Source organism: Lithobates pipiens, unplaced genomic scaffold (assembly GCF_037356315.1).
Source record: "Lithobates pipiens isolate NorthernLeopardFrog02 unplaced genomic scaffold, aLitPip1_a1.2 Scaffold_18, whole genome shotgun sequence".
NCBI lineage: Eukaryota > Metazoa > Chordata > Amphibia > Anura > Ranidae > Lithobates > Lithobates pipiens.
The window spans coordinates 416,993,154-417,020,655 of NW_027507758.1; the positions used below are offsets into that span (position 1 = coordinate 416,993,154).

Sequence of the window (27,502 nt, forward strand, 5' to 3'; positions counted from 1 at the left end):
ACAAACAAAAAAACAAACAAACATACAGGTAATTCCATAGATGATTCGTTTAAATCAGTGAAGTCTTATTAAAACATCAATGTCCACCAGACAACATGATACCAAGCTGTAATGGACACAAGTAAGTGAAATTAGGATGATCGCTCTACCAGAGTTATTGAAAGTGATAGCTACATGGTAGGAGACAACCTGTTGTCTATTCAATATTGAAAGGTCAGTTGTGGGTTTTACTCTGGCTTGACCCAAGATGTTTGCCTGCTTGAAGTATACAATAATACGGTTCATGGACAGCAAAAAACACAAAAAAACACAAAAAAACAACAACCCACAATACATCAGATGCTCACTCTGTACTCATCTTTGTAAGATGACCTTGGGTGTTCTGAAAGGTGCCTATAAATAAAATGTAATATCTTTGTAAAACTGCTGTGTTTTATACAGTAGTGGGCCAAATCTGAAAAAATAAATTATATATATATATTTAAATATAATTTATATATATTTTTTATATACACACAAACACACAGAACCTTTCACTTTTTCATTATAACCAGATGCTACGAGCATATTACTGGCCCTATGACACTTGATTTATGCACTGAGGTGCGTGTTAGGGCAACTCATTAATTTTGAATAGGTTGGTAGTGCATGAAAAACTGCACCTGTAGTATTTTCAGTAATGCAGAACACCGCTATGTTTGTCCTGGTATGTATGCTATGACGAAGTGGCACCTTCTATATGTGCACTGAAGTGCCATCCTAAAGGAAAGGGCTGCAACATCACACTGTGTTAACATGGATTGTTTAAATGCATACATTTCAAATTGTGTTACAGCAACACACAAATTTGAAAATATGTATTAGAGAGTAGATAAATTGCAGCATTCAATACTGAAGGACACCATGCTTAGATTACATAACAGTTTTTTTTCAATGTACTGATAGACACACTTCAGAGTTTATATAAACATTTTATTAAAATAAAACCAAATTGCAGTTACATGTCATGTCACATATTGTGTTTCTGTCTCTATGGGCAGACTTTGCTACAGTACACAATGTATGAAACAGCATATGACAAAATACTGCAACACAGTAACAGGATATGATAAAAAATATATAAAGCTATATACAAGCAAGCACTATTGTAGTGTTATACCCAGGAGTCCTGTCTTTTCAGTTAAATTTTTTATTTTTTTTTGTAATTCAACAATTTACATTGCTTTCAAGCTGGGAACCACCGTTACAGGCTGATGCTGTAAGGTAACAGGAGTGATTAGAAGGAGCATGATGTTATTGTTACACACAGATGGCCTGCTAGTACTGAGTGCTAGTCTGCTGTTAAAAGTATTTTAGCACAAAATGTGACACCTCCACTGTGATACTTAAAGGTCCACAAAACAAAAAAGAACATTACTTTTATCAAGAAGCTATTAATAACATTCATAGATGTAATATACAAGTAACACTATCCCGACACATTAAAATAATGTTTAATGTCGTATTACCATTTTCTGTGTTACCTATATCATTGCCAGCCATTTTAGACTGTAGAAAGCGAAGCCAGACAAACTGAAAGCTGCTTGAGATTTGGTTATGCAACAGATTTTTAAACAGCATGATGAATGCTTCCAAGGACCAGAAGCAGCTTCTATTTAACTGAATAGTTCTCCATCATACTGGTAAACCCCTGTGCAAATGACTGCTATTCATTCCATATTCTCTGTATTATCATACAGTAGAGTAGATCACAGCAGGCCCTGGGGGTATGCGCATAAAGTGTGGATGGGCAGATAGATCATTGCCAGTCACTCTGGGAGAGATCTGACCATTTATGGTTACCCTTAAAAGCAGGCAGCTATACTGCCCCATGTGAAATAAAAATTAAAAAAAAAAAAAAGTATTTTTGTACTCACTGGGGACCCAGGGACAGTGACCAGCCTGGTATAAGCCCTCTCACTAGCACATTATGACAGACTTACCTAAAAAACAAAGCCCTCCAGTGGCATGCTGTCACCGCTGACAGGGCTTACATCTTCGGCTGTTCTAATGACTGAGTCACTATGACATCACCCTAGTGCATGCACACAGGAGTTACAGTCGTGGCGCAGAGCTCTGGACCGAGGGCACATTCACTGTGCCCTCAATTCAGAGTACAGTGCACATGCACCAGTGATGTCACCAGCTGCAAAACAAGCAAATATCTCAACACTGCAAGCTTAGGTGATACTGTATTCATTTTACCTACAGGTAAGCTTTATTATATGCTTACCTATAGGTAAAAGTCACAAAGTAAAGTTTACTACTGCTTTAAGACATGGGCTACAGCAGCCATGCTACTGAAGCCAGGGACCATGAAGCAGTATGGAAAAACATCCCTTGGGATAGAGCTCTGGGAAAAGAATCCACTGAAAACTTCTGAACGTTCAGGATCAAACTTTTTTATGAATTTTAATGGTCAGTGACTATTCCATTAACAGGAAGTTGTCCAGATACCCCACAGAAATTCTTAATGAAGGTGTCTAAAGAAACATCCTGTGGAGGGCATGTGCAGTAAGTGCTTCTATCATGTGTTAACAGATATAACACTCATGCAGGAAATAAGAGGAAGACATCCACTAAACCATCAACACACTAGTGCAGGACTGCCGCCATGAGCGCTACGAGCTCCACAAACTGAAGATCAGTGTGGAGTGGAGTTGGATCCCTTCTCATTAGTTTAGTCTATTCCCTTTATGCTTTATTAACATCATGGCCATGGCAGGTTGCAAAGCAGGGCCTGCCAGAGAATACAAGGTTTATCTATAAGATCTTTAAGCACTGACGCATCCTCTACAGGCATTGTCAGTTCTTTATTAAGACAGGACACTGCTGGAACAACTGTGGAACATCCCTCTTCTTAATAAAGGTCTCCTCAAATTGGTATTGGACTGCAAAACATTTAGGAGAGGAAAACATTTCATCAGTCATTTTCCAGTAGGCGTACAGGACTTCTGAATGAATACACAGAGGTCTAGAAAGCGTAACAATGCATTGCCCGAAGGTCACATTTTAGTAAGGCTCTGCTCTCATCTTGTCCAGCAGGGACTGGGTATGTTCTCCAAAGCATTTAAGATACGCTAATTTGAACAGCAGTCTAAAGCAACCAGCTAAATGTGTAGATGAGGTATTGACTGAGAAAAATTTTGACAAAAGAAAAAATAGCTAGTAAAATAGTTAAAAACTTTTTTTTTTAGTAGCGAAAAGACATCCATCCTTCTAGGCCACTAGCAAAAAATCAAAGCATGCTGAAAGTTAGAGGGGTTATACTAGGCTGGTAACTTTTTTTTTGCCAACTTGATTTTGGTTTAACTTTTTCATAAATTTGAAGCGAAATGGAGCTCAATGTAGCACTTTAATGCAATTTTAAATGCAAGTCCTATTTTGCAAATGTAGAATAGCAGAGTTAATCAAAATGTCTAAGGCTGGGTTCACACTGGAACACGCAGTCCGGTACGTCTCCATTCACCATTTCAGCCCGAATTTTGGGCTGAAATTTGGACCTGACACGGACCAAGAGACACACGGGGCTCCTTTGCAATTTGCACAAGAGAGGCTGCGGAGATGTGTGAACCGGCTCCATAGAGAGCCAGTCGCAATTTCCTGCAATGCAAATTGGATGTGGGGAAATCCTCATACCAATTCGCAAAGGTGTCAGCCCAGCCTAAGACATTATCTAGGTAGGCGTATTTCACTTCACATCTGTTCACTGTGACAGCTATGGTGTGCAGACGTGTTTAGTGAGCATCACCTAAATAATGCTGTGGTCTTGCTGGGTAAGTCTCTAATTTACTAAATTCCCTTTAAGCAACTTACTCTACTGAGTCATAATGCTAGAAGTGTTTTTTTGTTGTTTTGTTTGTTTTTACTGAGCTAATTAAGGCAAAATAAAGAGTGAAACTCCATGGATCAAAGGTTTATAAACAGGATGGCACATAATCTGCCCCAATCTAAATAGAGGAATAATAACCACACAATAAAATGATAAAATGTTTAAAAAAAAAGCTGGAGTAAGAAAAATACATAATGCAATAACAGTACAAAACTGAGGTTTTGTGCAGTAAACAAGTATAAAAACAAAATCATACAAACTTGTGATCTTACATAAATTAGACCAGGCAACTTAAAAGATTCTGTTAAAAGACACTTAAATTATGAAGAACAAAAATTGAAAGCCTGAAAATAATAATAATAACCTTAGTAACATCAGTCCATTAAGAGGCATGATTTGGTAGTTTCTGAAAAGTAAAAAACTTTAAAGGCTCAGAGGTGCACTGAATGAATGCCGATGCATGTTTAGTACATTGCAAACCCATCAACACTATAAACAGTGATGTTCCTGCAGAAAGCCTGTAGATAGAATTTCGTAAAGGCTTTAGAAAAGTCTGATACAGACCCTTTTGCTTCCAGGTTACCTGCCATAACATTCATTAATGGTTTAAGGTATTAAGAACACCAGACATGTATTTCTAAATAACATCAGATTGAACAAGTATGTGCATCACTGAGGTGTATGTCATTAAATGGCTTGTAATTATACAGTTTTACATACATTTATAAAAGATAGACAAGGTCTATTAAAACACGGAAGTGTTGCCCATAGTACCGCTACAGGTTTTAGCTTTCTTTTCTTAAACCAGTGTGAAAATCAAACATGGAGTCTGACTGCTATGGGCAACACCTCCATTTAAGACTTCTCCAATTCACGTAAATGGACAGATATTTGAAGGGATTCTGTCATGAAGCAATGAACTGCTGTGAGAAGGTTCTGTTGTAACCAGGCATTCCGATTCATGTGTTGCATTATTAGTTCTGGGGCAATGAGACACCCTATAGACTGAACCAGAATAAATGTGTCATCCATGAGCTGGCTGACATGTTTGCTGTCAAAGCCTTCTCACACAGATTGCCAACGATTAAAGCTGAACTCCAACCAGATATAAAATACACAAATACAGGTCTGTATTCACGGTTATATATATATATATATATATATATAGTATATATATATATATATATATATATATATATATATATATATATATATATATGCAGTGTAAATACCTAGATTTGACTTGGTATATGCCTCTGAAGCCTGTACACAGCAAAGGTCAGAGTGGAAAAGACACAAGGATCGCGTACTAATAAGGAGGATGCCGGTAAGAAATAAAGCAGAGTGACACAGAGATTAGTTCATCAATGTGATGCTCCTTTTCTTTTCCAGTCCCAAGCTGAGCGTGGATCAAGCACAGTCTAGGCTCAGAAGAAGGAAGTGCAGAAATGCAGGCTTTCATTCGACATGAAAGACTGAGGACATCTAATGGTAAAAATGTTTGGATTGAAGGTGTGTAATGAAGCAAAAGATGCTCTTTATTTTATCTTTTAATTGGCTATTTTTGATAGGAGCTCTGCTTTAAAGTTTCCATCTGTTACAGAAAAAAAAAACATCCATGTTGCAAAAAACCATCAGGGTTTGCGAGTGCAATCCTCTGGCTCCTGCAGACCTTTCCTTCAGCTTGGGTCTGTACCTATCAGTTATGGAGCTGGAGCAGTATCAATGCACTACAAGTGCACTGACATCACTGCGCTTGTGCTCCATTGAGAATTAAAGTCTCTTCTGTCGCAGAAGATGGGACTTGTAGTTTTTCTATTCTCAACTCTCTGTCCTAAATATGAGTGTAACATGAAATATGATCTGAAAGATGGAGTTGGCTTTTAAATCTCATTACATTCCCTTTTGTTACGTTTGGCCAGCAGAGTCTTTGGTCTACTCTGATTTCTGCCAATTCAGCTCTACCCTTGCAGACTATTTTCTATTTGGATTGCTAGGTGCTTATTTATTTTGTTTGGAAGAAATAGCAGACTCAGCACCTGTGATAAAACAAAACCCAGTGCCATCTGCTGCTGATCCCCCCCATCAGATAAAGCTGACAAATTATATGACTGAACTACAGCATTATAATTGTACTCAGAGCAACAACTGTACCTCTAATACCGTTACCAAATTTGTAAAGTGTATTCCATTGTTTACTATGACCATGGAAAACGTGTAAGCATCCAGTGCAAAACTACATACAGTTAGAGAAAAACATGTGTCATAGACCAATAAGAACTTGAAAACTAAAAGCATCAACTACTAGTCTATGAATAAAACACATTATGCAGTGGCTTACTAGCCAATTTCAAGGACACACTGTTAAATAATCACAATTTTCTCATCTAATAATACGTATTTGAACTGCGACCCACGCTGACACTAAGGTGCAAAGCTATGGCTAGGCAAAATGCAGGATAAATGGAGAAAATGTGTCATGTACCAGGTATGTTTATTAATGCTGTAATAATGTAGTCAGCGTGTTAAACGTGTCTAGGAACTGTGGCACTATTTAGGGAAACTCATTAACACTTCTGCTGGAAATCTGACAGATTAAAATGGAGAAAATTCCATGTTTGATGGGAAAAATTTCCTTCCCCCATGCAGTCAGAGACTAGAAAGCCAATAAGATGAGCAAAGTAAGGAAAAAAAAAAAAACAGACAATGTCTGAATTTTCCATTATACATACAATGCAGGCAATATCTGCCATCCTAAACAAGAGCGAAGCTACAGCCTGTATCGATAAAAAACAACCTCAGGAACTATATAATGGAGAAAAAGAACAAGAATGAAGCCCATAAAACTAAATTGAAGAATTCCAGACAACACAGAAAAATTGTAGGGTATGTTGGGTAGGATTTGATGAGAAAAAAAAAAAAAAAACACTGATCACATTTTATTTACCTCAACATGGTCTGTATAGAGATTTGTTTTGGTCCAGGCCTCATTTTATCTTGACCTAATATATATTTTTGTGTTGTCTTATAATCACTATATAATCTCATTATAAAGAAACAAGAACAATCCTCTGCCTAATTGCACTGTGGTCAATAAAAGGGAAACTAGAAGGATTTGGGGTCTCTGTTTTTTTAGGTTATACATTTTAAAACAAATGTTTTCCAACTTTTTACAGAATATCTTTTTTCAAGTAATCTATCATCTTTGTTTTGCATATAACCATTAGTACAGGGTGTATGCAAAGACTCACAAAATACTATGGATTTACCTAAAGAGAGCACAGCAGGCGCTCTCTCTTCGAGATAATGGATGGGAAGGGCAGAAAGTTGAATCACTGCTCTAACTATTCAGCAGTGTTTAAACTAAATTATAAGCTATTGAGATCGGTAAACACATTTTTCTGCAAAGCAATTAAGCTTATTGTGTCAAACATGTTAGAAGTACTGGCTAGAAATGAAATGCATAAAATATTTACTGCCAATATTTCATATTTACCTATTAAAAACAAAGGCAAAAAATAGAAAATATTTGTATTCATTGTAAAAGTCTTTCCTTCAAGTTCATTAAGAGACACAGTTGCATTCAGGATCTAGTGGTGATGTAAACCCACCCAACAGTTGAAAAACTAATTTTTTTACGTGGCATAGTATTAGCAAGGGGCCCCAGGAAAGATCTCTGTTACTGTTCAACAAACCCCAATACTGCATTTTCACTGATGGCTGGACTTCTCATTTAAGGTGCATGCCAGTCAGAAGCTATTCTATTACAAGAAACGTCAACTGGATTTTAGAAAAGAGAGTAACAAAGTTATGTCAAGGTCAAAGTCTCACAATTAGAAATAGTTTTGTATGTTCTGTGAAAAGAAATGTATAGCTGATGAATTTGGCACCAATATGCAGTAGATCAGCATTAAACCACTTTACTCTCTAGGGCTTCCTCTGTGATTTCATTATAGCTGCATGAAATAATAGACACTGTTTTAAGGGGATTATTAATGCAGCTCACAAATCTTTTACAGTGCAGACTTTATTTTAGCGTTTAATAAGCCATGTAAGGAATGTGAATGTGTGCATGAAGCACAGCTGAACTGGCTATCATTACTGTCCCTTAAAATCTTATGTTTCCAGCTTAATTTGTTATTTGAGTTACAAAGATTGCAACAATCATATCACAGGCACCTGTGAACCCGGTTTTAATTTTACGTAGATGTTTTCTTTTTGTACATCTGGTATTGCAAAAAGACTGATGACAGTGAACGTAGCTGCAGTGGTCTTTGAATATGTCTCATCTCCCCCATGTTATTCCTGGTTAACATTTAATAGGCGATTCATTGATCTGTAACTTGCACAGCCAATTCCCATCCATGGCATTTACCTGCCATAGAATGACCATATTATTTCTCGATAAAACACAAATAGATTTTTGTTGCCACAAATAACTTTATGGAATCTGAATCTGGTTACCAATTTGTGATTCTGGCAAGAGTGTTGAGTAAGCTAATATGGGGAGTATATAATTTATAATACCATCACAAGGCTTTTTGCATGTTGGCACCTCCTATGGCCCTGAAGAGATTGTACATGCTAAATGTTGGTACACAAGGGTCTGTAGAGTTCCAAGAAGCATTCATAATAATGGGAATTCAAAAACTGTACTTAGTGGTGCTGATTACTACCCAGTGATGAGCATAGTCTAGATGTTTTCCTAAACTACCATTGCCTACATTTAAACGGCTGAATGAAAGAGCTTTTAAACTAATTGTCAGTGCACTTCTATCTGCTATATACACACTCAAGATCATTATCTATTTTCATATTAACTGGAGTCGTACTGGGCACATCAGGTTAGATTGTAGCATGACATGACCAGACTATTGTAGACATCATACAACAATGTCCATTGTGAGCATGTAAATGAATGTCCAACCTATTAATAATCAGGGTGTCTGTAAAGGCAGAGCTATCCATGAGGGTACGAAGAAGGCAAAACGGTATAAAATTCACATGCTGTTCAATTGATATTTGAAGGCCAAGAGCAAAAACAGTTGATCCTTTCCCTTAAAAACAATATTTTGTATAACTGGTCATATTGTACATCTATCCATGAGACAGCGAGAGCACTAACAATGAGCAACATACAAAGAAAACTACAGAAACATTTATGTTCAGCTGTTAAATATATCACATTATAAAGAGAGAGTTGTAACTCCCCCACATACAAGAGAGCACAGGTGTCTATGAAGGTTTGCTGGCTGCGGGAGGGAGAGGTCTCCTTTCAGCAGATAGAGGTCCAGAAACTGCACAGGGCAGGGGAATCGCTGAGCTGACCCATCTATCATACACATTCCTCAGCGGACATCAGGAGTGGGTTGATGTATTCGAAACCTTCAAATTCAGATTGGTCAATCTTCCTCACAGCATCCCTGTTAGAAGTGGAGAGAATTTCTTTAATGAGCTGTAAATGTGCGGTGTAAAATACACTGCAATCACACTACATAGGGGGGCCAGCTATCGAGATCAGATGTGAAGCAGATGCAAGCTTTTATTAGTTGTGGCAATTACTGGTGTAAAAGATAGTCCCAGGGAAATTATGTATTTTTTTTATAGGGAAAGGCTTGCTCACATGTACTCCGCTGTGTGCAAGTTCATTTCTAATTTAAATTAACTACAATGCAGCCCAAGCCACATTGCTCCAATATATATTCAAATGCTGCAATACAATAAATGAATCTTTTTTTTTTATTTTCTTTCTTTCTACAAACCTATTGTTTCTACATTTTTTTTTTTTTACTTGTGACCTTGATAATCATGGACTCATAGTTGGTTTCATCTTATAAAGTTGGTGTTTTATATCAGCAGCCCTCGCTCTGGTACCATGACTTTCAATAAAGTCAGTTCCTTGTAAACTCCCACCTTCTCCAAAGGAGATATTATATTACTGAACAGCTGAGTTCACAGCTCGGATATTGTGTGCTTTATTTACCTAGCGTATGTATTAAAACTTGGGCTGAAAAGCGGATTGTACAGCAGAAGTTTCATCACCAGGATTCTTTATCAAATGCAATCTCCCCCTGAGCCATTTCACATAAGCCGGCAGCTTAAAATATAATTATAAGCAAGTAACTACAATGTAAAAGGTGAATGCTGCAGTTCTCCACTATGGATACTATGCAGTAGGGTGGTGATTGCACACTGGCTGCAGCTGTGTGATTCTGCAACCAATGTCCCATTACATTTAATGGCGTGTATGTGCATGTTTGAGCACCAGGGCTTTTTATATACAGCAGGTAAAATAAGTATTGAACACACGTCACCATTTTTCTAGGTAATTATATGCTATTGACATAAAATTTTCACCACATGTCGGTAACAACCCATGCAATCCATACATACAAAACCAAAACAAATAAGTTCAGCAATTAAGTTATGTGTAAAAAAAAAATGGAATGACAAGGGGAAAAAGTATTGAACACGCTCACTGAAATGTATTTAATACTTGGTACAAAATCCTTTGTTGGCAATGACAGCTTCAAGATGCCTCTTGTATGGAGTAACTAGTCACATGCATTGCTCGGGTGTGATTTTGACCCAATTTTTCCACAGTGTTCAAATCTTAAAGGTTATGTGGGCCTCATCTATTAACTCTGGTCTTTAGTTCTTTCCATAGATTTTCTATTGGATCCAAGTCAGGTGATTGGCTGGGCCATTTTAGCAGCTTTATTTTCTTTCTTTTAAACCAATTGAGATTTTCCTTGGCTTTGCGTTTGGGATCATTGTCCTGCTGAAATGTCCACCCTCATTTCAGCTTCATCATCCTTGTAGATGGCATGAGGTTTTTAGTAAGAATGTCTTGGTACATTTTTCCATTCATCCCTCCTTCAATGACATGAAGTTTGCCAGTACCATATGCTAAAAAACAGCCCTGCACTATGATGTTCCCACCGCCAAACTTTACTGTTGGTATGGGGTTTTTGGGGTTATGCGCGGTGCCATTTGACCTCCAAACGTGGTGTGTATCATGGCATCCAAAAAATTCAATTTTGGTCTCATCTGACCAGACTATATTCTTTCAGTATTCTACAGGCTTGTCTAAATGTTGTGCATCAAACTTTAACTGGTTAAGGACTGCCCCACATACATATACTGCAGCAGGGCGGCCCTTTGGCTCGAAATCATGTGCCTGTACGTGATTCCTATCTTCGGCTCTGGGGTGCACGCCACCAGAGTCCCACTTCTGGTGTGACTGGACACAGCAGGAGCCAATCAGTGGGTCTGCAAGACCCACTGATTGGCTCCTGCTATAGCAATCGTTACAAGAAAGGCAGAACGGCGGTCTGCTCATGTAAAAAAGGCAGATCACCCTTCTGCTAGTAAGGAACATGGATCTCTGTCTTCCTTCAGTTAAACCATCCCCCACACAGTAAGAAAGCACCCCCAGGGAACACAGTTAACCCTTTGATCGCACATGTTAACCCCTTCCTTGCCAGTGTCAATACTACAATGACGGTGCCATTTTTTTTTTTTTTTTTTAGCACTGATCACTGGATTAGTCACTGGTCCCCAAAAAGTTTCAAAAGTGTCAGTTAAGTGTTCAATTTGTCCGCCACAATGTTGCAGTCCAGCTAAAAATCGCTGATCACTGCCCTTACTATAAAAAAAATGAAAGTGTATAAATCTATCCCATAGTTTGTAGACAGTTTGGCTTTTGCTCAAGCCAATCAATATACACATATTGGGATTTATTTTTATTTTACCAAAAAAAATGTAGCAGAATACATATTGGCCTAAATTGATGAAGATTTTTTTTTATTGGATATGTTTTATAGCAGAAAGTAAAAAAAATAGGATTTTTGTACTCACCGTAAAATCCTTTTCTCTGTAATTCGCCGACCGACACAGCTCCTCTCTAACTAAATGGGTTGTTTAGCCTGCCATTAGGAGAACTAGGAAAAATTGTTACACAATACACAGAACTTTTAGCCCTATCCCAGGGGGGCGGACCCTGTGCCAACAACCCTCCCCACTGCTCCCAGCAGATTTAGTACGTCAACAAGCAGTATAACGTAGAGAAAAGGAGGGGTGGGTGCTGTGTCGGTCGGTGAATTAGAGAGAAAAGGATTTTACGGCGAGTACAAAAATCCTATTTTCTCTTATATTCACCGACCGACAGCTCCTCTCTGTAACTAAATGGGACGTCCCCAAGCAGTGCCAAACGAGGGGTGGGAAAAAACAGCATAAAAACCTCATCCACCATGGCAAGTGGGAACTAGTGAAACTAAACCCACAAAAAAACAGCAGTGTGTGGAAAAACACCACCATATAACCGGGTATCCTCAAACAGGAGTGATCCCCAAGACCGCAACATTGCGGAAGTAATGCAACACTGCATTAACAAAACAGTACTGCGTTGTTTATTGAAAAACCAGCAAAAAACTCAATTGCAACTACACGGCTGCCTACAAAACTTTGCGGCCAAAACAAGCATCAGCTGATGCACTGACCTCTACCGTGTAGAACTTGGTAAACGTATGGACAGACGACCAGGTCGCCGCCTTACACACCTGAGCAACAGACGCTTTGTGTCGGAAGGCCCAAGACGTTCTGACTGCTCTTGTAGAGTGGGCCGTGACTGGAAAGGGGGGCACCTGCCCCTTCAGGGCGTAGGCTTGGACTACAATCTGTCTGATCCCCCTGGAAATGGTGGGCGACGAGACCGCCATGCCTTTCTTAAGACCAGCCACCAAAACAAACAGTGAGTCTGACTTCCGAAAAAGAGCTGTGACAGGCAAGTACACCTTCAGAGCCCTAACCACATCGAGAGCGTGAAGGGCCACCTCCTTGGGGTGCTTCGGCTTAGGACACAAAGATGGTAATACAATATCCTCATTGATATGAAAAGCCGAAAGCACCTTTGGTAGAAAGGACGGTTGCGGTAGCAACACCACCTTATGCCTGTGGACGACCAGATAAGGCGACTTGCAGGACAAAGCTGCCAATTCCAAAACCCTCCTGGCCGATTTGATGGCCAGTAGAAAGACCACTTTCTGTGAAAGAGTCAACAGGGGAATCTCCCTGATATTCTCAAACGACGGCTTCTGAAGTGCCGACAACACCAGGTTCAAATCCCATGGGGGTAACGGGGGACGCACCGGAGGGACTATATGACGTACCCCCTGAACAAAGGTACTCACTAATGAGTGAGACGCCAGGGGTCGCTGAAAAAAAGACAGCCAGGGCTGAAATTGGCCCCTTAATGGTGCTCAACGCTAATTTCTGGTCCACTCCATGCTGAAGAAACAGCAGAATCCTGGATATAGAAAAGGAGCGCGGATGCCCCCCTTCCTCCTCACACATGGAGATGTAGGCCTTCCAGGTATGGTGGTATATCTTCCGTGAAGAAGATTTCCGCGCCCTCAGCATAGTTGGAATCACCGAGTCTGACAGACCCGGTTCCTCAGCACCTGGCTCTCAATAGCCATGCCGTTCAAGCCAGCGATGGTAAAGCAGGGTGAAAGATGGAACCTTGAAATAGGAGGTCCTCCCTCAGTGGCAGTCGCCAGGGAGCGTCTGCCACCAGATGCACCAGGTCTGCTGAGGCCAATCTGGGGCAACCAGGATTACTGGAATCCCCTCGGCTTCCACTCTGCGAAGCAGATTTGGCAACAGTTTCAGTGGAGGAAAGGCGTAGATCAGCTAATACTGATCCCACGGAGCCACCAGCACGTCTGACGCGTTTGCCCACGGATCTCTTGTCCTGGACACGAATCTCGGCACCTTTCATTTGAGACGGGAGGCCAAGAGATCTATATCTGCCGTGCCCCATTTCAGGCACAGCAGCTGGAATATCTCCGGATGCAACGCCCATTCTCCTGGGTCCAGCATCTGACGACTCAGATAGTCCGCCTGCCAATATTCCACCCCCGGGATGTAAATGGCTGACAGGGCCGGAACGTGTCGCTCTGCCCACCGAAGTATGTGAGTGACCTCCCGAGCAGCGGCTGAGCTTCTTGTGCCCACTTGGTGATTTATGTATGCCACAGCCGTGGCGTTGTCTGACTGAATCCTGATCGGACGCCCTTGAAGATTCATCGACCAAGTGTGGAGGCACAGCCTGATCGCTCTAAACTCGAGCAGATTGATCGGCAACTTGGATTCCTCCCGCGACCAGAGGCCCTGAGCCAACTGAATCTCCATCACTCCACCTCAGCCGGACAGACTGGCATCCGTAGTGATCACCATCCAGTTCAGAGGAAGGAACGATTTTCCGGACTGAATCACCGGGGACCTCAACCACCAGATCAGGGAGTCCCTGACTGGTTGGCTCACCTGGATCTGCTGATCCAAGGACAATGGAGATTTGTCCCATTTTGTCAATATCTCCTTCTGCAGGACTCTGGTGTGGAACTGGGCATATGGTACTGCCTCTAAAGAGGCCACCATGAGTCCCAGAACTCGCATGCAAAAGCGGAGCGATGACCACTTGCGGTTCATCAGTAGATTGACCGCAGACCAGAGAGCAATTTGTCTGAGGGGAGAAAAATTCTCGCTTCCCTGGAGTCCAACAGTAACCCCAGGTACTCCAGATGCTGAGTTGGTACAACCACCGACTTCTTAAGGTTCAACAGCCACCCAAACTCTTGCAGGGTCTGCATGGCGATTGCCACATCCTCCTCTAATTCTGAGGCGGCAGATGCTCTCAGGAGGAGATCGTCTAGGTAACCCAGGATCGCGATCCCACGATGCCTCAGCAACGCCAATACTGGAGCCAGTACTTTGGTAAAGACTCGGGGGGCTGATGTCAGGCCAAAAGGAAGAGCCACAAACTGGTAGTGGGCTTCCCCTACTGCCAAACGCAGAAATTTTTGATGCCGAAGGCAAATGGGTATGTGCAGGTAAGCATCCTGGATGTCCAAGGACGCCAGGAAGTCCCCTTGATGGAGTGCAGCGACTACTGAGCGAACTGATATCATTCTGAACCTCAGCACCTTTACAAAGCGATTGAGGGCTTTTAAGTCCAAGATTGGACATACCCCTTCCTTCTTGGGAACCACAAACAGATTTGAGTAGAACCCCTAGAAGCGCTCCCATTCCGGAACTGGTACAATCACCCCAATTCAGCAAGCCCCTTACTGCCCCTAGCAGGGCCTCCCGGCGAACCGGGGACGCGGGTATGCTGGAGGGGAAGAATCTGTTTGGCGGCCAAGAGAGAAACTCTATCTTGTAATCGTTGGAAATCAGAACGCAGACCCATTGGTCGCATAACCGGGAAGTTCACCAGGCTGCAAACTCCCGAAGACTACCTTCATGCGGTAGCACTTTTGTTCGCAGGCTTGTTAGGCTTGCAGTTGCAGGGATGCTTCCGGCCATCCGTGGACGTCCTGTTGGGCTGGGGACATTTTGCCGAAGCACCGGGCGGACGAAAAAGCCGCTTGTGAGCGGAAAAGGAGGGCCCTTGCCTACAGCGTGGCTCCTTAGCCTTCCTGGCCTGTGGGAGTAGTGTACTCTTAACACCCGTGGCATTTTTAATAATGTCATCCAAATTTAGCCAAATCAGGCGCCTCAGCATCACAGCTGACACTGAAGCCCAGGATAACAGAGGGAGAGTATCCAGGGCCATGTCACAAACGTAATTAAGGCCTTGCACTAGTTGGTCTGCTAGTTCCACGCAGACAGGGGAGGCCTGTTGCTCTCCCAATTTGCGGTGCAAAAGTTTTGCCCACTCCGTCAGCGTCTCTGACACTAGTGCGGATGCCAGTACTGGTCGCACGGCTGACCCCACAACCGTAAACAAGGAACGAGCCACTGCCTCGGCCTTCCTGTCCGTGAGGATCCTTGAATGTAGGAGTCCCCCTCAACCGGGATCATGGTTACTTTATTTAACCTGGACATTGGGGGGTCCACGACCGGAGAAGCCAACCATTTTTTGAGAAGGCTTTCCTCAAAGGGGTAACGCACCGCCAAGTTTTTGGGGAACGAAAAGGTCCCTTGCAGACGACCCAATTCCTTGTAGATGAATTTGTCAAAATAAGTCAAATACGGGAACACCTTAGGTGAACGTGCTGGCTTGTGGGACCCAAAAGGGACCGGTCCATCAGCAGAGGGATCCGCTGGCTCCTGAATCTTTAGGGTATCACGCACAGCTGTGATAAGTGCTCCAACAAGTGCTTTGTCGCGCCCGGACGGGGAATCATCCTCACTGTCCTGGTCAGCCTCGTCTAATCGGTCAGAGCAGGGGTCACCAGCCACAGCAGGGCCCGAGTCTGCATCAGAGCTCTCCCCAGAGGACGGAGGGGGGGGGGGGGGCAGGGGCCTCTTGCGTGCACCTTTCCTTCCACGCACCGCCTCTATCTTAGTAACAAAAGCATTAAGGACCACCGTCAGGGTGTCCATGCGCACCGTGCTATCCGCAGGTGACCCGGTTGCTATAGCCTGGATTTCGGGGGAAGAAACACCAGTTTCTGAAGCCATGCTGACCCTAGCCTGTCTGCCATCTGCAAGGGGACTTAGGACAGTGAAGGTACCACCCTCCTGCTGCTGCCTCATGGGAGAGGGGGTACTTAGCGCCAGACTCACCACCCTGGGGCGTTCTGTGAATGCCAGTAGCCGTGCCTGCAGTCCCTAGGAGGTTACCCAGATGCAGAGTGGAGAAAACTGTATCGGCAGCAGCTGTCTATAATAGCGGTGAAACGCTCTGCAGAACTTGCTCCAGCGTTCAGCAAAGAGCCATTCAGCATCCTGTACACACAGTGGACACAGGAAACAACCTGTGATAGCACATGTAAAGCTGCCACAAGAGAACTGCGGTGAAAAGAACGCTGGGGCTTCAGGAAAATGGCCACCAATGCAACTAATAGGAGAATCCCATAGAAGATGGCTGCTGAGGCTCACAAGGGGAACCTGCCTTTCCCACAGTCAAGATGGCCGCCGGACAGCGCCATGCGGTGACAGGACAAACCCAGAACAATGCTGCCTGCCTACAGCCAGAACACCTCCACAGACACTTTTTGGGACCTCCCAGACCAGGACCAGGACCAACGCTAGCCGCACCCAGCCCCACAGGTGAGAGACCCAGCGAACCCCCCACACACACACCGCCCGCAGTGCATGCAGCCACCCCCCTCAGAGGGGGGAAGGAGGGGAGATAGGGACTAGGGAGAGAAGATAAGTAGGTGAGGTGGCCCCCGAATCGACCCCCCAGGGAATGCCCAGCTGCTCACCCCACCGAAGTAGGGAGAGCCGTACTTACCAGTCCTGAAGAGCTATGAGACATTCCATCACAGACCTACTCCTGCACAGTTACAGGGTAGCTGTTGGCCCGGTATACTGTGATCCAGACATCAGTAGCCTGGTCATATGTAAACCCCGGAGCATTGAAGCTCACCGACCACCTCTGGAGCTGAGGCATGTCGTGGCCTGCCGAGCCTTAGCTGCGGCCTGCACACGCTCGATGGCCAGACTGGGATAATCATTAACCAGCCTGTCATCCAGCCGGCAGTTGATAGAAGATCCCAGGATCTTTCATCTTGCGCAAAAAACATCAAACCTGCAGCAAAAACATGGACCAAAAGAGCCCGCAGGGTTCCTAGGTCATTCTCCTTACTAGGCAAAATAAAAACTGAATCTGTTGGGAGCAGTGGGGAGGATTGTTAGCACAAGGTCCACCCCCCTGGGGCGGGACTAAAAGTTCTGTGTATTGTGTAACAATTTTGCCTAGTTCTTCTAATGGCAGGCTTTTTAAACAACCCATTTAGTTACAGAGAGGAGCTGTGTCGGTCGGTGAATATAAGAGAAACTGTTTTTTTTTTGTTTTGTTTTTTTAAATTGTCAGTCTTTTTTTTTTTGCGATATAAACAAAAAAAAACAAAAAACAAGAACAAAAACGCAGAGGTGATCAAATACCACCAGAAGAAAGCTCTATTTGTGAAGAACAAAAAGGGCATACATTTTATTTGGGTACAGCGTTGCACAACCATGCAATTGTCTGTTAAAGCAACGCAGTGCTGTATTGCAAAAAATAGCCTGGTCAGGAAGGAGGTAAAACCTTCTGGAGCTAAAGTGGTTAAACGAGCTTCAACATGCATTTTCTTCAGCAATGGAGTTTTGCTTGGGGAGCATGCATACAGGCTTTTATACTCTTTCTGAAGCTCTCCACAAGTGGCTCTTGGACAGCTCTTCTGTCATAAATCTTGCGAGGAGCACCTGGGCTTGGCTGGTTTATGGTGAAATTATGTTCTTTCCACTTCTGGATTGTGGCTCCAACAGTGGCCACTGGAGCATTCAGATGTCCTTCTGTAACCAATGCCATCAGTATGCTTTGCAACAATAAGGTTGCAAAGGTCTTGAGAGCCCTTTGCTTTTTACCCAACATGAGATGTTTCTTGTGTGACACCTTAGTAATGAGACACCTTTTTATAGGCCATCAGTTGAGACTGAACCAGCTGATGATAATTTGTGCTGACAAGGGGCAGGATTGCTTTTTAAATACTGATAGATTTCATCTGGCGTCTTGGCTTTCCATGCCTTTTTGCACCTTGTTTTTTTCATGTGTTCAATACTTTTTCCCTGCGTCATTCCATTTTATTACACATAATTTCTAAACTTACTTGTCTTGTTTTTTTGTATGTATGGATTGCATGGGTTGTTACTGATGTGGTGAACATTTTATGTCAATAGCACCTTTAGAAATTATTATTATTCAGGACTTATATAGCGCCAACAGTTTGCGCAGCGCTTTACAATATGAGGGCAGACAGTACACTTACAATACAAATCAATACAGGAGGGATAAGAGGGCCCTACTCGTTAGAGCTTACAATCTAGAAAAATGGTGACTTGTTCAACACTTATTTTACCTGTTGTATATTTTTAAAACCAGGGTTGCACTACTCAAAGCCAAATGAGGCAACTGCAGGACTCGCTGAGGTCCAGTGGGGGGGGGGGGTTGGCATCACTGAGGCCAGAGTGTCAATTCTGGAAATGCTGCTCTCCATGAAGCACAGTAACGCTGAGCCTGGTAAAACCATGGTGTCTATGGGTAATCTGGCAGCAAAAATGGCCAACTTGGGCAGTATCCACCCTTGGCATGCATGGCCTTGCTGAATGAAATGTGTTCTTAATAGAAAGAATACTGAATAACCATCATTATTATAATCCCTTGTAGGAGAACAGAGACACCAATTGGTGAAACAGAGCAAGGCAGGGATTTTATAACAATATCTCTGGCGACAAACTATGGTACCTAAAAATATCCATGGGGACGCTTTAAAAGCCTTTACAGGTTACAAGTTTAGAATTAAAGGCGAGGTCCGGCACTAGAACTATTGCTCTATATAAAGTCGATGGCAATAACTCACATGTGTGGTGCAATCACCATTTACATATGCGTGTGGGACCTACATGCGTATTTGCATTTGTGGGTAAGCACAGGGGGCGGAGGCGTTTAAAAAAATTTTTTTTGATAATTATTTTATATACGGTTTATTTATTTTTATTCAACTTTATTGCAAACACAAGTGATTAAGAAGATCTGAGCAGTGACAGGCACCATTTACAGAGAAGTCAGGGGCTATTAGATCTCTGATCTCTCCTCTGCCCTCAAAAGAAGCCAACCAAATAAAGATCAATTTGATTTGCTGCCTCACTAGCTGTTAAAAGGCAAAAACCAAAAGTGACCAAATCGCTATCACTTCTGTTTTGTTACATCACAGAGGAGGAGAAGGAACAAAGTTCCTTTCATTCATCAGTATCCTGATGAATGCGGTGGCAGAAAGGGGGGGGGGGGCATTTTGCACCCTCTATAGGTGATTAGGCAGCTGTAGAGCCACCCGGATCACTTTCACAAGAAGGACAATCTCTTGTTGCAGCCATGATCCTGTTACAACCACTTCCACCTGAGCAGGTAGGGGTACACCCTAAAAACTGAAAGTGGTTAAAAGATTATTTTTTTGACTATGAAAACGGCTTCTCACAGTAGAGAAAGAATCGGAAGAGTACATACTCATCATCGGGAGTAAGCTGAACAGGCTCATTAGTAAACTGTGCATCAAAATTATCCAATCCATACTCTCCACAAATATTTGGCTTGAAAGGAGGGACCACTTGTTTTTGTTCCATCTGAAACAAAATATTAGGTTATTTTAATATATATATGTTTAAACAAGATCTACAAAAAGAGTAAATATAAATAAATACAGGAATGTATTAAATCTGAACTCCTGGCAGACAGCTACATATACAGATAAAAAAAACATATCAAAGCTACAGTATTTTACCTGTTGGACTTGTATTTCTGTCCATTCAGTCCTGACATTTACACCGCTCAGCACAGCTGCAGAGGTGTTGGGGCATTGGAAGAGGCAGATTTTGGTGAAAGGAGGACACAGCAGCACAAGGGACACATCCCACTGAAGGTAAGCAGCATCTCTTGTGCTGATTTTTTGTTTTCTCTTTTAGGTACAGTGCTGCAATAATTTCTGTATTTTATATCTGCCTAGATTATCAGCTTTACTTACACTTGCCTCCATGGTATCTTTTTGAAGATTCAGAGACAAAAAAGGGCCACTGTCTGCACAACAGTACACTTTCTGGTGCCAGTACAGTACAGGGAAACAGCAGAGCCACCCTAACAGAGGTATTTTCCAAGCTCCATATCTTGTAAAAAATAAAATAAAAAAAAGAAGAACACCATGGAGCTAAACAAATAACAGATGACACTTCCTGCAGTCGTTTATACCTGGCGTTCTCTAAAACAAAAAAAAACACCTGGTATTCTTTAGCAATAAATATGCATCATTGCACGTTAGACTGCATGTACATATTTCCCAACTATTCTAAAATCACTTTTTTTTTTTACTTTTTTATTACATCAAGGCCCATGCCACGCTGGCGATTTTGTAGAACCAATTTATAGCAGCTATTTTGTTGCTAGGAAAAAATGAATTGCAGTAAATAAAAGGTCTATATCACTAAAGTTCCTAAAAGTATGTATTTATGGTTTTGAATCAAAAAGGAAGCATGCAGAAGCAGAGATTAGCTTTAAAATCAACCTGTACACAGATCATGCACTCTAAAGTATCAACATATTCTGAAAAAGCAGTAAAAAAGCACTCTAAGGGCTCATGCACATGGGAGCAAAATACACTGCATTCAGATCTGTAATGGATACTTTTTTTTTACTTGTCTAAATACACACCTATGTGATATGAACCCGTAAATGTATGGTATTGACTCTACATACAGAGCACACTATGTGGCGGGAGCTGCCTGTGTCCTAGCAACAGAGAATGCTAGGCGCCAGAAGCCTCCTGCATCCTAACATGCTAGTCAGCAGAATTCAATTGCATCTAGGCAACCAAGGAAGTTAAAGCGGGAGTCCGCAGTTTTTTTTTTTTTTTTTAAAAGCCAGCAGCTGCAAATACTGCAGCTGCTGACTTTTAAAATAATGACACTTACCCGCCCAGCGCGCCCGCGATGTCGGCACCCGAAGCCGATGTCTCGATCGTCTCTCGGGTGCTGCTGCCGCCGCCATCTTGGGTATGGGAATCAGGAAGTGGAGCCTTGCGGCTTCATTTCCCAGTTCCCTACTGCGCATGCGCGAGTCGCGCTGCGCAATAAGGATGGTCCCCGCTGTCTCTGGGATCCGTGTGTTTCCCAGCAGGCAGCAGGGGACCTTCGGAAAAAGGTGTAGATTCTGCGGAAAGGGGCATAGCTTCTGCAGAATCTACGCCGGAAGTGGGTGCAGATACCTGTACTGTACAGGTACCTGCACCCCCTCCCCCCTGAAAGGTGCCAATTGTGGCGCCAGAGGGGGGGGGGAGGGTTCCAATGAGCGGAAGCTCCACTTTAGGGTGGACCTCCGCTTTAAGCGGCTGAAAATCCCTGTGTCACAGCAAACTAGAGGGCAGGGGCCTATCGGTAAAAGCCATCTGTGTCCTAGCAACCTAGGCAGCTAGCTGTCTGGTCACTTGTCTGACATATAAGTAATGCGAAGGGGTCACCCCTGCTTAGAGGGCTATGAATAGATACAGCACAGGCAAGCTGTTGCGGCAGGTGTGCATCATTGCCACACAACTTTTAAAGTTTAAAAATTAACAGGGAAAAAAAAGCTGAGCTGGAGACAAGACTCATTAAGAACAGACTGATCCAAGAACCCATTGTCACCACTAGTGGGAATTACTATCATAAAAGTGACTTAGACAACTAATAAAGGAAAACAAAGGGCAACAGTAAAAAAAAAAAAAAAATGATATTTTTTCCCCCTGTTTACATATGTTTTATGGAAAATTGCAATGACAACCTGACCTGTAAAAAAAAAAAAAAAAAAAAAATGCTGAAAAGTAAACCGGCAAATTGCAGACAAGACAAAAGTGTGTCAAACTGTCCATGCACAAAGTGGAGGAAAATTTCTATAACTTGGCAAAAGCTATCTACAAAACATCACTAGTCTGTTTTCTCTGTTGAAATATGGTGAAAACTTCCTAGGGAAACGTTGAAAATAAGCTTAGCCTTTTTATAAAGTCAAAATAGTCAGAAAATATATACTTTGACATTTTGTGAAAAGGCCAACATATCTTAGTGACAAACGTTGAATTTGTCTAACAAAACAGCCAAGCACTTACAAGGTCCCAATCAACATTACGAAAGAACTGATGGCCTTGAATATCAGCAAATCCTGTCTGCGGATGACAGCCAAGACGATCCTTTGGTTCCTGAAGAGAACAATAAAGAAAGAGATAATTAATCAACAATACAGGAAGAATAAAGGCAAATAGAGAATATGATATTTAATCATGTGGAGTGAAAGGAACACATTTCTAAAATGTGACAAATACTCCCTTCATTCGCTAACACTGCAATTCATTTTTCTCATTGCTACCAATTATGACGTTTTTGTTTCTGCTGTCATGAGACAGCATTTTGAAAAGGGACAAGTGAATAAAAATTACCAACCTGCCAGTTTCATAAACTGCAATTAATTTCACATTAATACAGGCAGAGACCATGGAAATACCCAGAATAACAATAACAAATATGGGCCAGTGGTAAAAAAAAAAAAAAAAAAAAAAAATCAGTTTCTAAAATGTCAAGCCAATAGAAAAAAAAAATTGGATTTTTGTACATACTTTTGCACTTAGCGTAGGCTTTACTGCCTATTGTCTAGGCCTCGGATGTGAACTGACAAGGCTGAAATGTTCTGCCCAGCACAGTCCTTGGTACTCTTATTGGCACTGGTTCCTCCTTGATGGTTGGTGTATGCCACTGCTCTTGCACTGTGACTCAATCATGAGCAGATGTTTCAGATCCAGAATGTTGATCAGCAAATGGGATTTCTCTGGCACCCAAGTCCATTGTACCAAAAAGGTGTCTAGGACTCCTCCCTAACTCCTCAAGGTGATATATGTTAAGATCTGTCAAGACTGTGGTAGGAAAGATATTTCCAAATGCACTGCCGCATTACTGAGTCACCAAGCCAGGGATAACCTGGTTCTCTGTGCCAGGAGAATCAGTTTGTCTACAGATTGAACAGACTTGTCCCATGAAGAGGTCTGGAGTAGAACTAAGCAAATAGAACTGGCTCAAAAGAGGCTACCATCAAGTCCAGAGTTCTCATGCAGGATCACAGTGTTGGACAACTCTTGGATTGTAGAGTTGCGAATCTGGGTGTGAGTGGAGAGCAAGTACCGTATTTATCGACGTATAACACGCACCCCAAGTTTAGGAGGGAAGTTTAAGGAAAAAACCTTACATTTAAATTCCCATCAATGCAGCCTTATCCGTGTCCATCTGAAGCCTTGTCAGTGTCATTTGCAGCCTTGTCCATCATTGCACCCTTGTCAGTGTCATATGCAGCTTTGTCATGCAGCCTGTCTATCATTGCAGCCATGTCCATTGTTGTCCCCTTGTCAGTGTAATTTTCAGCCTTGTCAGTTATAATTTAATTTTTTTATCTTTTATTTTTTATGTCCTGTGTATCTCGGCGGCGCTTGGTAGTTCTTGGCTGCCTTCGGCCATTCTCATTGGCTTTCGGCCGCCTTCGGCCCTTTTCGGCCGCTCTCTGCCCGTCTCTGTGGTTTTCGGCCACGAGAAAGGCCGAAGCCGCCGAGAAGGGCCATAGGTGGCCCGGAAGCCACCCAGAGGCTCCAAAATATTGGAGGATCGGCGTATAACACGCACCCGCGATTTCCCCCTGATTTTAAAGGGGAAAAAGTGCATGTTATACGCCGATAAATACGGTAGTTTTTCTAAAGGAAGCTCTTGAATTGTATCCAGGAAGAGACCGAAATACCCAAGTGATGAATCAGCTCCAACAAACTTCTAAAGGTTCATGGTCCAACAACACCATTTTAAGGTCTGGAATGTCCATATTACATTGTCAGAATCCATGCCGACAGATAACTCAATAAGTGGTTGTCCAGAAAATCCACATTCGGAATGTGCTGGGAGAGAACTAGCATAGAGCCAATACCTTGAACACACTGAGTGCAGAAAATAGACCAATCAAGCCATAAACTGGTAGTGTCAAGTTACTACAGCAAAACAGAGGTTGTGTTGATGTGCTGGAAAAATGGATACATGCAAGTACACATCCTTAAAATGTCAAAAGAGGCTATAAAGTCTCCCTTAAGGAAGGAGGCCATTACGGAGCTAGAGAACTCAATGCAAAATGCTTGGACCCCAATGCAGACATTTAAGCCCTTTGGATATGCCCTTTTGGTTTGGGAACTGTGAACATGTTGAAGTAAAAATCCTGAATCCCTTCTGACAATAACGCCTTGATTCAAATGATCTGCGAGAGCTGCATGGAGGTCTGCTAGTTTGGGCAAAGACCCAGGTGGACTGGATAACATGAAGTGGGAAACAGACAGAAAACCTTGGGTACTCACAAACCAGCTGCTGAAAACAGTAGAGATTCAATGGCCAGAGGTGATGTCACTTTAGGTGGCAACAAAGACTAACCAATGAGCTGCAAACCTCTGGCAAATATGAGCAATGGCGAAAAGATGCTACCTCATGCTGAAAAGGCAAGAATAGAGCCCAGACTATGCATGCTCAACACTCAAGCTAGGGATGCAGCCTTCAATTTCTTAACATAACAACGCTTTCTGTGTAGACAAAGGGAAAAACAGGGTAATATTGGCATCCGGTGGTTCTAAAAAAAAAAATACAGTAGCTTCTGATGCTTGGCCCACGTGGCCTACTCATAAAGAGGTCTTCTCTGGACCCGAAAAGCATTCTGATGCTAACAGTACACAAAGGTCTGAAAGACACCATAAGCAGAGCCCAGTGGCTGAAGGTCACATTTTGGGTAGAACATGCCATTATACAGTAGAACGGGGTCCAGTTAGAGCTTCTAAAGCTACTGCTGAGGATACATAGATCCGGATAGCAGCATAAAAAAGACCAGCTCAAGCACTGTGTAAAATGATCCTGACATGAAACGTCTAGTAAAACTGATACGTTTTTCTAAAAAGAAATAAGACGTCCATCCTAAGACACTAACAAAAAAATCTGAGGAATACTGGGAGGGGTTATACCAGGCTTGTCACTCCGTTTTTGTTGCCAGTGTCAAAATCCCCCTGTTGGCAGCAGTATAACCCAACGGTCTTAGAATTCTGAGAATATTTTAGATAAATAGATTTGGATAAAGTAAAACAGGGGTTGACAAATTTGCTTGGAATCTAGGAGCCAGCTAAAAAAGTTAGAAGCCGGGTCTGTGACGGCGATCTGTACCTGTCCCTGGCCTGACATGGAGACAAGTGAGGGGAAGATTTTTTTTTTTTTTTAAAGAACAGTGAAAAAAATAAAAATAAAAGTTAAAATAAGAAAAAAAAAATTATTTTAAACGCGCCCTGTCCCGCCAAGCTTGCGTGCAGAAGCGAACGCATATATGAAAGCGGTGTTCAAACCACACATGTGAGGTATCGCTGCGATCGGTAGAGTGAGAGCAATAATTCTAGCCCCAGACCTGCTCTGTAACTTAAAACATGCAACCTGTAGAATTTTTTTAAACGTCGCCTATGGAGATTTTTAAGGGTAAAAGTTTGTCGCCATTCCATGAGCGGGCGCAATTTTGAAGTATGTCATGTTGGGTATCGATTTACTCGACGTAACATTATCTTTCACAATATAAAAAAAAATTGGGCTAACTTTACTGTTGTCTTATTTTTTTTGTTATCAAATACATTTTCCCCAAAAAAGTGCGCTTGCAAGTCCGCTGTGCAAATACGGTGTGACAGACAGTATTGCAACAACCACCATTTTATTCTCTAGGGTGTTAGAATAAAATATATATATATATATATATATATATATATATATATATATAATGTTTAGGGGTTCTGAGTAAAGGGAAGGAGATGGCGCTTCCCCTGCCTGCCAGCCTATTAGCATTGATGGTTGTAATTCCAACGGCCACCACAAGAGGGCGCCAGATTCCAGAAGGAACCATAGGATCGTAGAAGGCCTCAAAGCCGGGGGCTCAATTACCGGCCGCCGGCGGCGCGGCCCGGCGCGATCACGCCGGGGGGGTCCGCGGTGACAGGATACCCCCAGCTGTGATGCCCCAGGTCGCTAATTCTAGTCGCAAATGCGACCTGGCGCCCGGGTTTTGTCGAGCCCTGAAGTAAAAGGTGTTTGAGCTTCTGTTGGGTTTCTACTTCTATCAAGGGCTCCAAGGGAAAGAGTTATTTTCTTTTCCTGTAATGTTTACAACAATTTGACCAGTAAAGTGAGGGAAAACCTAAGAGGCGTTTTAGCATTCCCCTACTCTACTAAAGAAAAACATTTTTATTTCTGTCTGTGCTACAGTTTGAGAGGTACACTCACGCTTGTATGTTAAAAAGTGATCAGCAGGACAGGAAGTGAGGGTAAATCTCTTGGAGCCCCAGATAACAGTGAACACCTAAAAGGTTCACTACTATATTGAACGCTAACAGCTTTTACTGGACACAGACTTTAACTATTTCATTATATAGGCTGTATATAATTAGTTTGGACCTTAAGTGGTTACAACAAGCTCATGGCTGCAACCTTAGGCTTTTCATACTTTTAAAGCAGTGGTCTCCAATCTGTGGCCCTGTGCTTGCCTTTATCTGGCGCTCTGGGCACCATTCCCTCCACTGACACCAACTGTGGGGAACCACTCCTCTCACTGATACCAACAATTGGGCATCCTTCATTCTACTGACACGTGATGGGACACTATTCCTCCTACTGACTACAGGCACTATGTAATTTTTTTTACTTCCACTGACGCTGGGGCATTTTCTACTTCCATCCACCACTCTGGCCCCCCTAAAGGCTGAAGGACGGTAAACCGGCCCTTTGTTTAGAAAGTTTGAGACCCCCGTTTAAAAGTATTGAGAAGGTTCCAAAATCAAGATGAGGGGGTTGGGGCTTAGCAGCAAACTCCAACAATATCCAGAAGTAGGAGCATTGCCCGATCAGAATAACTCAGAATTTGTGCAAAGAAACCTGAAAGTTGTTAAGCAGTATGCGCAGGTACCTCCGGGTGCCTACACTTTATGCCTGCCAGTAGCTTTCAGCATTCTCACACTGACAGTGTCTCCTCCCGTCTATCTCTTTTCAATCTTATTTTATTGCAAGGTAAAGGGTGAACAAATGTATTAATCA

General features: G+C 42.5%; 1 protein-coding gene across 1 annotated transcript in view; it reads right to left on the reverse strand.

Moving 5' to 3' along the window:
- Window positions 1–951: 951 nt before the first annotated feature.
- PRKCI (protein kinase C iota) overlaps window positions 952–27,502 on the reverse strand; it is a 163,021-nt gene continuing 136,470 nt past the window's right edge. Inside the window, exons 16-18 of the mRNA XM_077488002.1 lie at window positions 22,489–22,578; window positions 19,869–19,984; window positions 952–9,294 (exon numbers count right to left, since the gene is read on the reverse strand). Coding sequence (XP_077344128.1) covers window positions 9,207–9,294; window positions 19,869–19,984; window positions 22,489–22,578 — 294 coding nt within the window. The 3' untranslated portion in view covers window positions 952–9,206. The remainder of the gene's footprint in view (window positions 9,295–19,868; window positions 19,985–22,488; window positions 22,579–27,502) is intronic.